At 38.3% G+C, this 11,066-nt stretch overlaps 1 protein-coding gene across 1 annotated transcript in view; it reads right to left on the bottom strand.

Annotated features, from left to right (window-relative positions):
• Positions 1–11,066, bottom strand: part of utrn (utrophin) — a 214,009-nt gene that overhangs the window by 194,036 nt on the left and 8,907 nt on the right. Inside the window, exons 8-18 of the mRNA XM_015376772.1 lie at positions 6,949–7,179; positions 5,202–5,383; positions 3,868–4,018; positions 3,509–3,628; positions 3,266–3,367; positions 2,893–3,000; positions 1,960–2,139; positions 1,621–1,778; positions 1,268–1,391; positions 1,086–1,173; positions 317–561 (exon numbers count right to left, since the gene is read on the bottom strand). Of these exons, the coding sequence (XP_015232258.1) occupies positions 317–561; positions 1,086–1,173; positions 1,268–1,391; positions 1,621–1,778; positions 1,960–2,139; positions 2,893–3,000; positions 3,266–3,367; positions 3,509–3,628; positions 3,868–4,018; positions 5,202–5,383; positions 6,949–7,179 (1,689 nt within the window). The remainder of the gene's footprint in view (positions 1–316; positions 562–1,085; positions 1,174–1,267; positions 1,392–1,620; positions 1,779–1,959; positions 2,140–2,892; positions 3,001–3,265; positions 3,368–3,508; positions 3,629–3,867; positions 4,019–5,201; positions 5,384–6,948; positions 7,180–11,066) is intronic.

Genomic DNA, 11,066 nt, shown 5'->3' with positions numbered 1-11,066 from the left:
ACTCCAAGATCTCTCCAGATGAAGGAGCTCGGACACCAATCATAAAGGTGAGCCCAAGTGTGGGGCCCACACAGACACATGTCAGCTTGTTGTTGGCCTTCCTTTAAAACTAAATTAAGTTTCCTTCCTACCGTCCTGTGTTACAGCATTTGGCTCAGATGTTGAAGGACTAAGGTAAAACAGTTTTAGACACATTCAGTGAACAAATGCTGATTTGACAGAACAAATATGTTCCACTAGATACAGATATCAGAGTAAGCAATAAACTGAGTCATCAAGGAAAGTAGAGTAAATCCTGACAGGTGATAAACCTTACCTTACATTCTCCTCTCAGATTTCTCAGCTCAACCTCCCTGCAGCTGTCTACAGGTGAAGTTTCAGCCAACCACTGGTCGTGTTTCTCCAAGATCTGGTCGAGGTCAGCGAGCTCTGCAGAAACCTGTCTGATCCGGGTCCGAGTGTGAACCCTGTCAGAAGCGGCCTGAAGCTCCCTGCCACAGACATCCCACTCGGTCTGAATCAGGTCTATGTTTTCCCTCACTGCATCAACATCTGCTCCCTCTGCAGATCAAAAAGATATTTGAAAAGTTAACACATTTGAAGCAGAAGTGTGCACCATTGTTGAGTTCGAAATGTTAAATATGCTCCAAGGTGATGCAATAAAACAGGATTTTATAGAAGAAACTCCATGGTAGAAATCCTGCTCTTGCTCCACTGCTGCTAGAGCAAAGCAGGCATATAAAGTCTAGAGTTTTACTGCATGCTTGTAGGCTTAGACATTATATTATTTATTTTTCCATAAAATACTCAAATGCACTTGTACTATTGACATTTAACACTAAATAAAATAGAAATGCCTGGAAAACATCACAGATCGTATGGAAACGACACAGCTTAAGAGGAATATTTTAATATTTATCGCAAAGTACTTTTGTTTAATCACTGACTACTTTTTACCCAAATAAAAAACAGTTTTACAAAAGCTCATATGCATCCAACACCTCTATTATAATTTTGTTTAAAATCTATATTTTTCTAATGTAGCATTTTCTTTATTGCATACCAGGAAAATTTGCTGTTCTTACCCCTCTCAAGTTGGTCCATCAGGGTGCGTCCTTCTTTTGTCATTTCACTCACTGCGCTTTCCTTCCCTTTTAGTTGAATCTCCAGCTCCTAAAGTAGCCAATAAACAATAATTCATACAGCATTAGTAAAGTGCAGTTTAAAATGAAACTCTCTGCCTATTCATTAATGGTTAACCTCCTACTTTTAGTTCCTCCTGCATGTCTGTTGCATCAGCTGTAGTTTCAGGATGTGTGGAGCACAGCGACTGAGCCGACGTCTTCCACGTTTGAATCCAGCCCATCAAGTCCGAGAGCTTATTTTCAAACCTGCAGGAGGTAATGTGTCAGTTTAACATTTGCACGTCTGTCTATTGTCTATTATTTAATAATAATTGAACTTTACTGATCTCACATTGGAGAAATTCATCTCTGCATTTATATTACATGGGGTTAAGGGTCTTGCTCAAAGAGCAAGAGACCACAGGATTCCAAGTTCTATGCCCTAACCAATCAGCCGCCACTCCCCCTAATATACAAGAGTATAAGGTAGGCTTACAGTCGTCTGATTTCTGCATCGGTCTCCACCAATCTTTTTTTAGCAGGAGCAGGTTGGGCTAACTCCTGGTCGATAGCAGAAGAAGCAGCTGCAGCAGTATCCACCATCAACTCTTCCTCCACCTGAGTCATTCCAGCATCTGTCACAGCCTCCATTACCTGTGAGTTGGAGCATACAAGGGGGAAAAAAAAGACAGAAAATCTTTACTGAAATTTAGTTAACGGAAAACATTAAAGAAAAAAAAATAACCATGAAAAGTTTTACTATCGCCTTCTTTATTTTTTCTTTTCTTTTTTTATTAGCCAATCTCATTTACAGTCAGTATTTCCGAGTACACACCTGGAAGGAGCAGTCCTCTAGTTTTTGAACCAGGCCGTCCCATCGGTGCGTCAGCTCCTCTGTGTCGGCCTCAATCTTAGCAGCTGCTTCAGCGCTTTGGAGCAGCTGCATAACATCCTGACCTGCATCAGACAGCTTATCCAGAGTCCTTCTCTTTTTCTCCATATCTTCTTTTAAAATCTAAGAGAACAAACACATATATAACCTTAATTCTAGCACCAATTAAGAATGAAAAAAGTTCAATTTCTATAGTTTAAAGGCATGTGAAAGAATGAGGATACCCTATGGCAGCCTGTGAATGTGTTTGCATATATGGGCATTAAATATAAACTTGGACAATTAAAAACATAATCCAGTTTCTGTTAAAAAATAAATTCAGACAAAACTACATCTATTACCAATTAGAGGGGTTACAACCCCATGCAGCTGTATTACACAAGGTCGAAGTAATGCATATATCACTAGCATACAATTTAAACTTCAGACATTGGATATTGAGTGCCGGCTATCTAATGAAACCAGACATCTTTCTGGAAATAAATGAGTTATATGAGGCCTTCTGAAAAAAGGTTGTAGATGAGGTCTTTAAATAGTCGTTCCACTGTAAGAAAAAAAAATGTCTACAATTGGTGAACATTAAACCTACTGTACATCTAAGCAATTTCATCATGAGAGCCCCTTTGTAGGCCTTTGTCTGAGTTTTTGTTCTATACTTAGACAATGTTCTGTAATTGTAGTTTTAATTAGAAAAAAAAGGTTAAAACTTTTCATTTAATTGCAAATCAATATATTTATTTGATGATTTAACGCAAAATTAGGCCGCTTTATGAAGATATTCTTTATAGGAAACAGAAAGTTGTTAGTATCCAGCCTTATTCAGGAAATGAGTATAAAAGTTTCAGGAACTTAGGATAATTCGATTTTCCAACTCACTGTCAGCTGGCGCACATTAGCATTCATTTCACTGGGGTCTCTGAAGTTGCAGGTTTGTACTTGATTTAAAGCTTCTTCTTTTTCTGCCAACCAATCTCTTATCAAGCTCTAAAAGGAAAGAAAAATCAATAAAATTTCACTTATAAAGTAAATAGTATATATAGCTTTATATGCTGCATCTTTAGACAAAATAAAAATATCCAGAGCTGCAAAAAAAATGAGAAACAGTCAATTTGAAAGAGCAAATGTATCACTTTAAAATTATTATTGCTGTATTTAAACTCAAACACTAGGTAGGATTACTTCTTGTGTGTTGTATTAGTTAGTTTTTTTTCTCAATAAACTATTTAACAGGGAGGAAAATATCTGATACCTGATCGGATAAAAGCTGCTGCCACACTAGGAAAACTTCTTGCAGCTTCTGCCACCTTTCTTCCGTCCAGCGGCACACAGCTGCCCAGCGTTCACCCAAAGACTGAAAAATATATTCAACTTAAATCAGTTTCAGGCTACTAGCAAACTGACATCCATAATCATCCATGTACGTATAGTATAGCTAGATGTAGATCTGCACGTATCAATCGTCTTTTTTCAAATTTAAAGCATGGTACCTCACCTGCAATTGCTCCTCCAGGGCAGCAGTGGCACTCTCACTGCTGTTCTCATCCACCACGACAACCATGTGCGTTAGAGAGTTGACCTTCACCTGCTCTGCCTCCAAGTCGTTCTGAAGTTCCTGATCAGGAAACCAAACAGGAAGTTAAAGGATGATGAAAACTGATAATTGTATAATTGCCTTTAAACTGAGCTGGTAGAGAATTTCACATCAACATGGAAAATGTTGACTAACTAAAAAAAAAAAATTTGATTTTAGGACTACAGCACCACAAAGATATGTAGTAAGAGAATAACATCAGCTTGTACGTCTATGAAATATGCTCAAACATTGTGTTCATGGAAAAATAATTATATTACTTTATGTCTTTCTATCTTGTCCTTGTAGAGATCAAAGTCATCGGCTGCTGGTTCCGTCTCCATGCTTTTGATTCGCTCCTCCGTCAGCGTCAGCCAATCAGAGAGCTGCTGTAGCTGCTGCTGCTGAAGCTCCATCAGAACCTCGTGCAGCCTGGAAAATTACAGTGGGCAAAGTTAAGGACTTAGTTTTCCACACATTAACCTTTAACTTCCTCTGAATATTGGCACATACTGGATTAAGACTCCATAAAAAAACAAGGATTTGTTTTTTTTTGGTCTCTAGAAGAGCTCAGGGTAAAACTTGATATCAAAATTCAAAAGCAACAAGAGGAAAATCCCTTGCAACAGTCACATTTAGGTTTTAATAACATGAGCCGAAGTTCATTTTGCATAGTGTCTCATTAGGGCTTAGTATTTTTTTAATAAATTCAAACAATTAAATCTTCTTTTTAAAAAGATTTAAGTTTTGAAAATTAAGATTTTTTTTCCCATAGCTCAGTGTGACATCAGTTTATAACTTTTTTGTTCTTAGATGTGTACTAATAATTGACCGAACACGACAGCAGGAAAACTCAGCTGCAAACTTTTAGTTTGTTATATTTTTATTTTGAAACATGATTATTTAATAAGCATTTTTAAAGCTTAAATTCCTTTGCCCTTTAAATTAAGGTAACCTCTCAGAGGGAATGATTAAAATAGATTTTAGTTAATGAAAGTACTGTACATCATTTGTCTTTATGACACTTAAGGGAGGGGGGGAAACTGATAAATCAGTTTTTGTAAGAGAGAAAAAAAAGAAATTTAACTTTTAAGCCATGCCAAAAAACAAAAGTTAGAAATGTAAATTTACAGTCTATTTTTCTATTTTTCAAGGCTGCACTTTTAAAAAGATGAAATTGTCCAGTGAGCTGTTTCTAAACGACAAAAAAATGACAAATAAAATTTGTCTAAAGTCTAAAATCTGTCTAAATGTCAACCAATCCTATGTTATTTTGGAGAATAGAAAGATCATACAAGTATTAACAGCACAGCTAATGATGAGAAAACTAAAAGAAAGAGGAGAAATCCATGTTGGACAGCAGTAAAGGAAAACATAAAGTATTACAACTGTAATATTATTACATCCCAAATAATTATATATGGGCTCTGGGCACAGAGTGAACTTTTACCTAGACAAAAGTATTTTGGAGTTTAGACAAAACATCTGAAATGATCCAAGTCGACCAAAACTTGCATCCAGGCAGTCGTTTACAATTGTAACGATGCACACTGATATTGTCATGACAACCAAGACCCTCTGTTCTTTGCAGCTGTAGATATCTGCCTCTTCCTACCTGGCCTGGCGGTCCATGCTGGCCACTCTGAGACTCTCCCAGCGAGAGTTGAGGAGGGTCATCTGCTCTCGAATTTCCTCTTCTTCTTCCACTGTTAGGTTGCCCTGAACAATGAGTTGGTTTCCCGCCTGCAGCACATTACCCACGTTGCTCTGATGAGCCGTCAACTCCATCATAAATCCCTGAAGGAAAAGACGGGGGATAAAGTTATAGCGCAGTCCTGGATAGAAGTTTGAATACCTTTATGATGGCCAAGAATGATAGGTGATGATGTGTTTATGATTGTTATTTTTCCTGGAAAAAAGGAAAAAACTAAACAACAAACAACTTTAATGTTTTTTAAATAAATGAGCTATGTGCAAAGGTTTGAATTCATTTGAACATTCTACGATAAACAAAAGAGTCAAAATTACACAAACAATCTCAGATGCAATCATATAAACCAACACTAATGTTCGGATAAATCAATGTGTTTCTTGTCATTTCAACCACAACTGCATGATTTAACAGCAAGTAGCAAGATTTTAGCAAAATTCTGGATAAATATTTGTTATGGCAAAATAGGTAGAGCACTTCTAGCTTTATTGGTTTTCTGGTTGAGTTTTTTTTTTTTTTTTTCATGAATGTTCCGTAAAAGTTTAGTACAGTTAAGGTCAAGCATTGAAAAAAAAAAAAAAAAACATGCTAACCTAAATTTGTTGATTTCTGAACCAACTTGCATGGAAGCCTAAACTATCTGACTCAATTCATCATCACCAGAAGAAATAACATTTGTTTGACCAGGAACCCCACAGTGACTAACCAAAGCTGTTGAATCTACTCCTGATTGGAGCACATTTTATATCTCCATGCACTGGAGGCCAGAGGGCACTGGGGGAAAAAAAGAAACACTGTTCCATGGTAGTGGATGCATTATGCTGTGGGGCTGTTTTGCATTAAACGAAACATATTGACAAATAAAGGAGGACAGCCCTCCAAAACCCCTGGAGTTAGATGGGTGCAACCTGAGTATAATTCCAGCAGTACAATAATTTTTAATACAAAAGGCTCAAACATAAACTGAACTAAATTTGTGGAAAGGAGGCAGAAATGTCTGAAGTTTATTTTCAGTAAGATTCATAACTGAATGATCGGTTATAAGTACATTTAACAGTTCTTTGATTACTTTTAGTTTCTGTTTGTGAACAGTTTGAAAAAACCAGCAGAATTTAGTTTAAGCCACTTGATAAGCCAGGCTGTCAAAGAGGCTTTAGATCCTGTTGCCAGCTTTCTACTTTGACCTGGATTCTAGGCATTCAGCTTCACCAATAGTCACATTTCAGCCAAGGGAATCCATTCAAAGCCCCTTCACACACAAGCACAGACAAACTTTCGCAATACACCCCTCATGTCAAGAAAGCAAGTCAGTCAATCAGTCAGCCCTGGGCCAAGAGCCTATGGAGAGCTGTGCTCAGTGACTCCATGAAGAATTCCTCACATTCCCAACAAGTACAGAGCATGTAAGGCTAGATGTGGAAGGCATGTGTCTGGCAAACAGTGTTGGAAGTAGCAGTGAAGAGTGACAGATATCAACAAAATAGCAAGTGGGTTGGACAAGCAGTCAACTACTATAACATCTTATTCCAAAATGTCACATCAGTTTGAGGACTATGCTATCTTTACCAGCACCAGATAAAGAGAATAGAAGCTAAATTGTTCAAGTTTGTTTTGGTTCAAATCCTCTGTCAGCAAATCTCGCTTCTCCTACCTCATGTGTGTGGAACTGCTCTTTAACTTCTTCCACGTCGTCCGACACCTCATCCTGGACATGCAGGGCATCCTCAGCAGACAGCAGCCAAGTCAAAACCTCCTCCAGAGTCGTCTGGTAGCCATCGAGGTCGACTTCCAGCAGGCTGTCGTCCATCTCGCCCTCCGTCTCTGTAAGGGTGCTGGGGGTCTCAGGACGTGGGCTGCTGCCGGCCTCCTCTGTCTGCACAGTCTGTGAAATATAGACTTCCTGTTAGGTCCTCATCTGATCATGTTATGAAAGTTTCCATGCCACTTGAACCTGTTACATATTTTAACTGAAAGACCAACATAAAGAGCTGAATATTTGTTAATTAGGGGGATAAATTAGACATTTTTTACTGTTTTAGTAGTCTTTGTTTTTTAGTGATTTAAGATGTCATCGAAAGAGAGTGGGAAGATATGCAGTTACTGATGGAGTCCTCCAGTTGCCTCAAGGACAAAAACCTCCATAAAAGCTGAGCACGTCACAACAGAGTCACACAGTGGAGCTAAAATCTGAAAAGCGACAAGCATATGTTGAATACCCCTAAATAATCCAGTGCAGCCAACTTCCCACAGAGTTCACCTGATTAGTAGATAAAGTTCATATGTGTGTAATTTAATAATTTAATCTCAGAATAAATGCAGCTCGTCTGAATGTCTCCAAAGTTTCCAAGAGAACACCAGTGAGCTGCAGCCAAAAGAGCGACTCTCTGGAGATCTAAACTGAAGTGAAAAAGAAAAATCTGCAGACAGGATAACTCATAGTTCCAATGTCATACAAATCTGGCCTTTCTAGAAGAGCAGTAAAAAGAATTTAAGTCCAGCTTAAACTTTTAGAAGATGCAAGTGACTTCAGACTGCAGGGCAAGTAGACAGCCTTTGAATCCTAAGACAAACTCGCAGTGGGAGAGCCTAGATAAAAGCTAATTCCTATGCTTGTCAAGTTAGAATCCAGACATAAATTATATTGGGAATTAAGGCAAGATGTTGCTTCCAAACACACAGCTGGACTTCAGAAGAAGGATGCCACATATAACAAAGGACTCCACTATACGTCACAACTGTTCACTGTTTAAATTATGTTTGCAGTTGTAGCAAGAAACACTCCTGCAGTATGCATACTTTTGGAAAGCACAACATTAAAACTCATGTTTAATCTCTATAACATCTGTCACACACCCACCATTTATTATTTCTTACTTTAGTTGCATCAGCTGAAGAGTCTTTAAATAGAAACAGACATTTAGGAAGGGGGAGGTGTAGCCCTGGAGAGCCCATAGTGACCTCTCTGTCAAGTTTAACAACAGCTTCCCTATTATGGGATGGGATGAACACTGCATAGGGCTCATCCTGCTTTTAGGAATAGGACACTGCGTCACAAATATATATAAATCCAAGATGGAGCGCTCAGTCGGAGAAATGGATGAAAAGGCTTCAGACAGGAAACAGAGAGAAAGGGTCCGGAAAAGGTGTTTAAACCTCTGTATTCCAAACCGTTTAGAGAAAGCTTTCGTGGATTGTGTTTTTGTTTTTTTTCTGGAGGGAAGCTCAAAGGAACTCAGCTAATCTGTCTGTAGCGGAACAGGATAAACCCTTGCAGCACCAGCAGGCGTGCCAAGTCAAACAGGACAGAAATCCTAGCGTGTGTGTAGAGACTAATACAGTGAAAAGTTAAATGGACCTTTGTTTTGGGGCCTGAAATTGCACAGTTGCAGAAGCATGAGTGGTACACTCCAAAAAGGTCAGCAGCTGAAAATATTCACTGGCCTTTTAGACATTTGGCAATAAGAACCAACGGCAGACTGTTGAACGCCATTGTTGGATGCAGAAGTAACCAGGGGAGTGACTAAAGAGGAATTACTTTATTTAAAGACCTGAATGGCTGTAAAAAAAAAAAAAAAAAAAAAAAAAAAAAGGCCTGTCACTGCCCTCATAAAGCACTATAACACATCCTTATCATAGTTTCATTCAACAATATTACAATATGAAGCGCTCGGCGTATCATCAACATCAAACCCTGATCTAAAAACCCAGGTTGGGATCTTAAACTTTGACAACTTTTATTGTCATTTTGTGCACACATAATGTATAAATTTTACTTTGTACAGTTTTCAGACAGCAGTGCGTCTCTAAAAATACACGGCATTAAAAACAAAGGTGTTTTCTTGGTCCTCCGAATGGCAGGGCTACTGGTTCTATCCATGCATACAGAGAAAAAATGTTGCAGGGAAGTTAAATCCCTTTGGACAGATCAGAGTTTCATTTAAGAAGAATTTTTCCAGAATGCAGTCCAGGGTGTGTTAAGTATTTGCCTACAGGTAATAAAAACCTAAGAGGCGGTTTGGGGATTTTCTGACGGACCAGAAGCTTTGCCATGAATAAAATCAAAACATCTGGTTCAAAAAGGACTAAAAAAAAAAAAAAAAAGACTACCCGTTTTTGCAGAAATATTCTGAGACATGAGATAGTTAGGTCCAACCAATGTTGTGCATATACAAGAACAAGTATAAGAATCAGCAGGGGAGTCCATCCATGTGGATTTAAGTGACAAAATAAAGCGCAGCAGCAAACTGATTTCTACCCTCTGCTTCTACTCTCCCCAATTCATCCCCCTCCGGTTTCCTTCCATCCCATTTACAGCCCTATGTTTCCAGTGTGCAGCATGGTCTGTTCAGTAATGTCAGAGGAATGAGTCATGGTTCTGCTCCCAATTTGCCCGTGCCCGCTGTGCTTTTCACAAGCATAGCTGGAGAGAACGGAGGCAGCTGGGTTTTTTTTGTTAAAGGTGGGACTGACTCATTTTGTCCAGAAGCAGACAAAATATTATAATACTAATGGCTTTCAAACTAAATGTAAACTAAGCATTGCAACTAGAGTAGGAGAAAAGCTACAAGATTTTCTTTCCATGCACTGGTTCCAGCTGTCTGAGTCACTGGACTAAGTTTTCTTTAAATCACTTCAGTTGGAAACATGATTACCAGGGTTTTGCTGCTGAAAAAAGTTCCCGCATCAGGGGTGAAACAATTGTTAAAAACAGGATTAGGGCGTGCAGGTGGCGCAGGGGTTAGCGCGGACGACACAAGAACCCGGGTTCGAATCAGACCTGTGGTCCTTTGTAGGATGCCTCTCCCCCTCTCTCATACCCCCTTTCCTGTCAGACTACTGTCGAAAAAGCGAACCGTAAAAACTAAAAAAGTGCCTTAAAAACTCGAAAAAACAAAAACAAAAAAAGGGTTAACCATTAAAGAACACCAGCTGGAAGAAAGAAGAAATGGATCTCAGAAAACAGAAATTAATCAAATCAAAGCAGTTTAGTTTAAAGTATTTACTCTCAAATCATTTCAGGTCACTCAACATGAACTTTTATTCAAAGGTGAAACGTTTAAGGCAATAATATGATAAAATGTACAAATATGGAAAGTATGCTGTTTAAACTGACTGGCAGTCATATGGAATAATGACCAGGAGGATTTTTACTTTTTTCAACAATAAAGTTAATGTTTGGCTGAAATGTTGATCCATTTCTCAAGGTAGAACTGGTGTAAATACATCTGTAGGCTTCTTTGCTCACTAGGACTGATTTTCACTTTGAAACATTGATTTTTTTTTTCATATTTGTCCCTAATATTTTATAAAGTGTAACAGTCCTTTCTACATCAAAACACCAAAACAATGATGCTACTATCTCTGCTGAAAATGGTCCACACCAGCACGACCCCAGAAGGATAATTCTGTTGTAGAAAAATGATTAAAAACAATTATTTGCATTTGGTGGCACTTTAGTCAGAGAAAGGGGTTAAAGTATGGGTGTCCAAACTTTGTTTTTGTCTTTCATTCTGATTTAATGTACAATTTCAGAGCAGGAATTTGCTAAAAACCTTATTTGTGCATCAAATATGCTTCTGTCTACAAAGCTGCATACCAGCTGTGGATCTTTTGGCGTTTTTGATCCATCAAGTTTCATCCACTAAAGAAAACCTTAAGTATTTCATAAAACAGACGTACCATGTATGTGTGAGAAGCTCAAAAGGCAGCCTTAAGTATAACTTTTAATACTTTTGATTTTGATGCGTGTTTCTTGGACGGTTAATAAAA

This window comes from Cyprinodon variegatus, unplaced genomic scaffold (genome assembly GCF_000732505.1).
Source record: "Cyprinodon variegatus isolate N-32 unplaced genomic scaffold, C_variegatus-1.0 Scaffold141, whole genome shotgun sequence".
Lineage (NCBI taxonomy): Eukaryota > Metazoa > Chordata > Actinopteri > Cyprinodontiformes > Cyprinodontidae > Cyprinodon > Cyprinodon variegatus.
The sequence above is the reverse complement of the archived record's forward strand: the minus strand, read 5'-3'. Positions and strand labels throughout refer to the sequence as shown.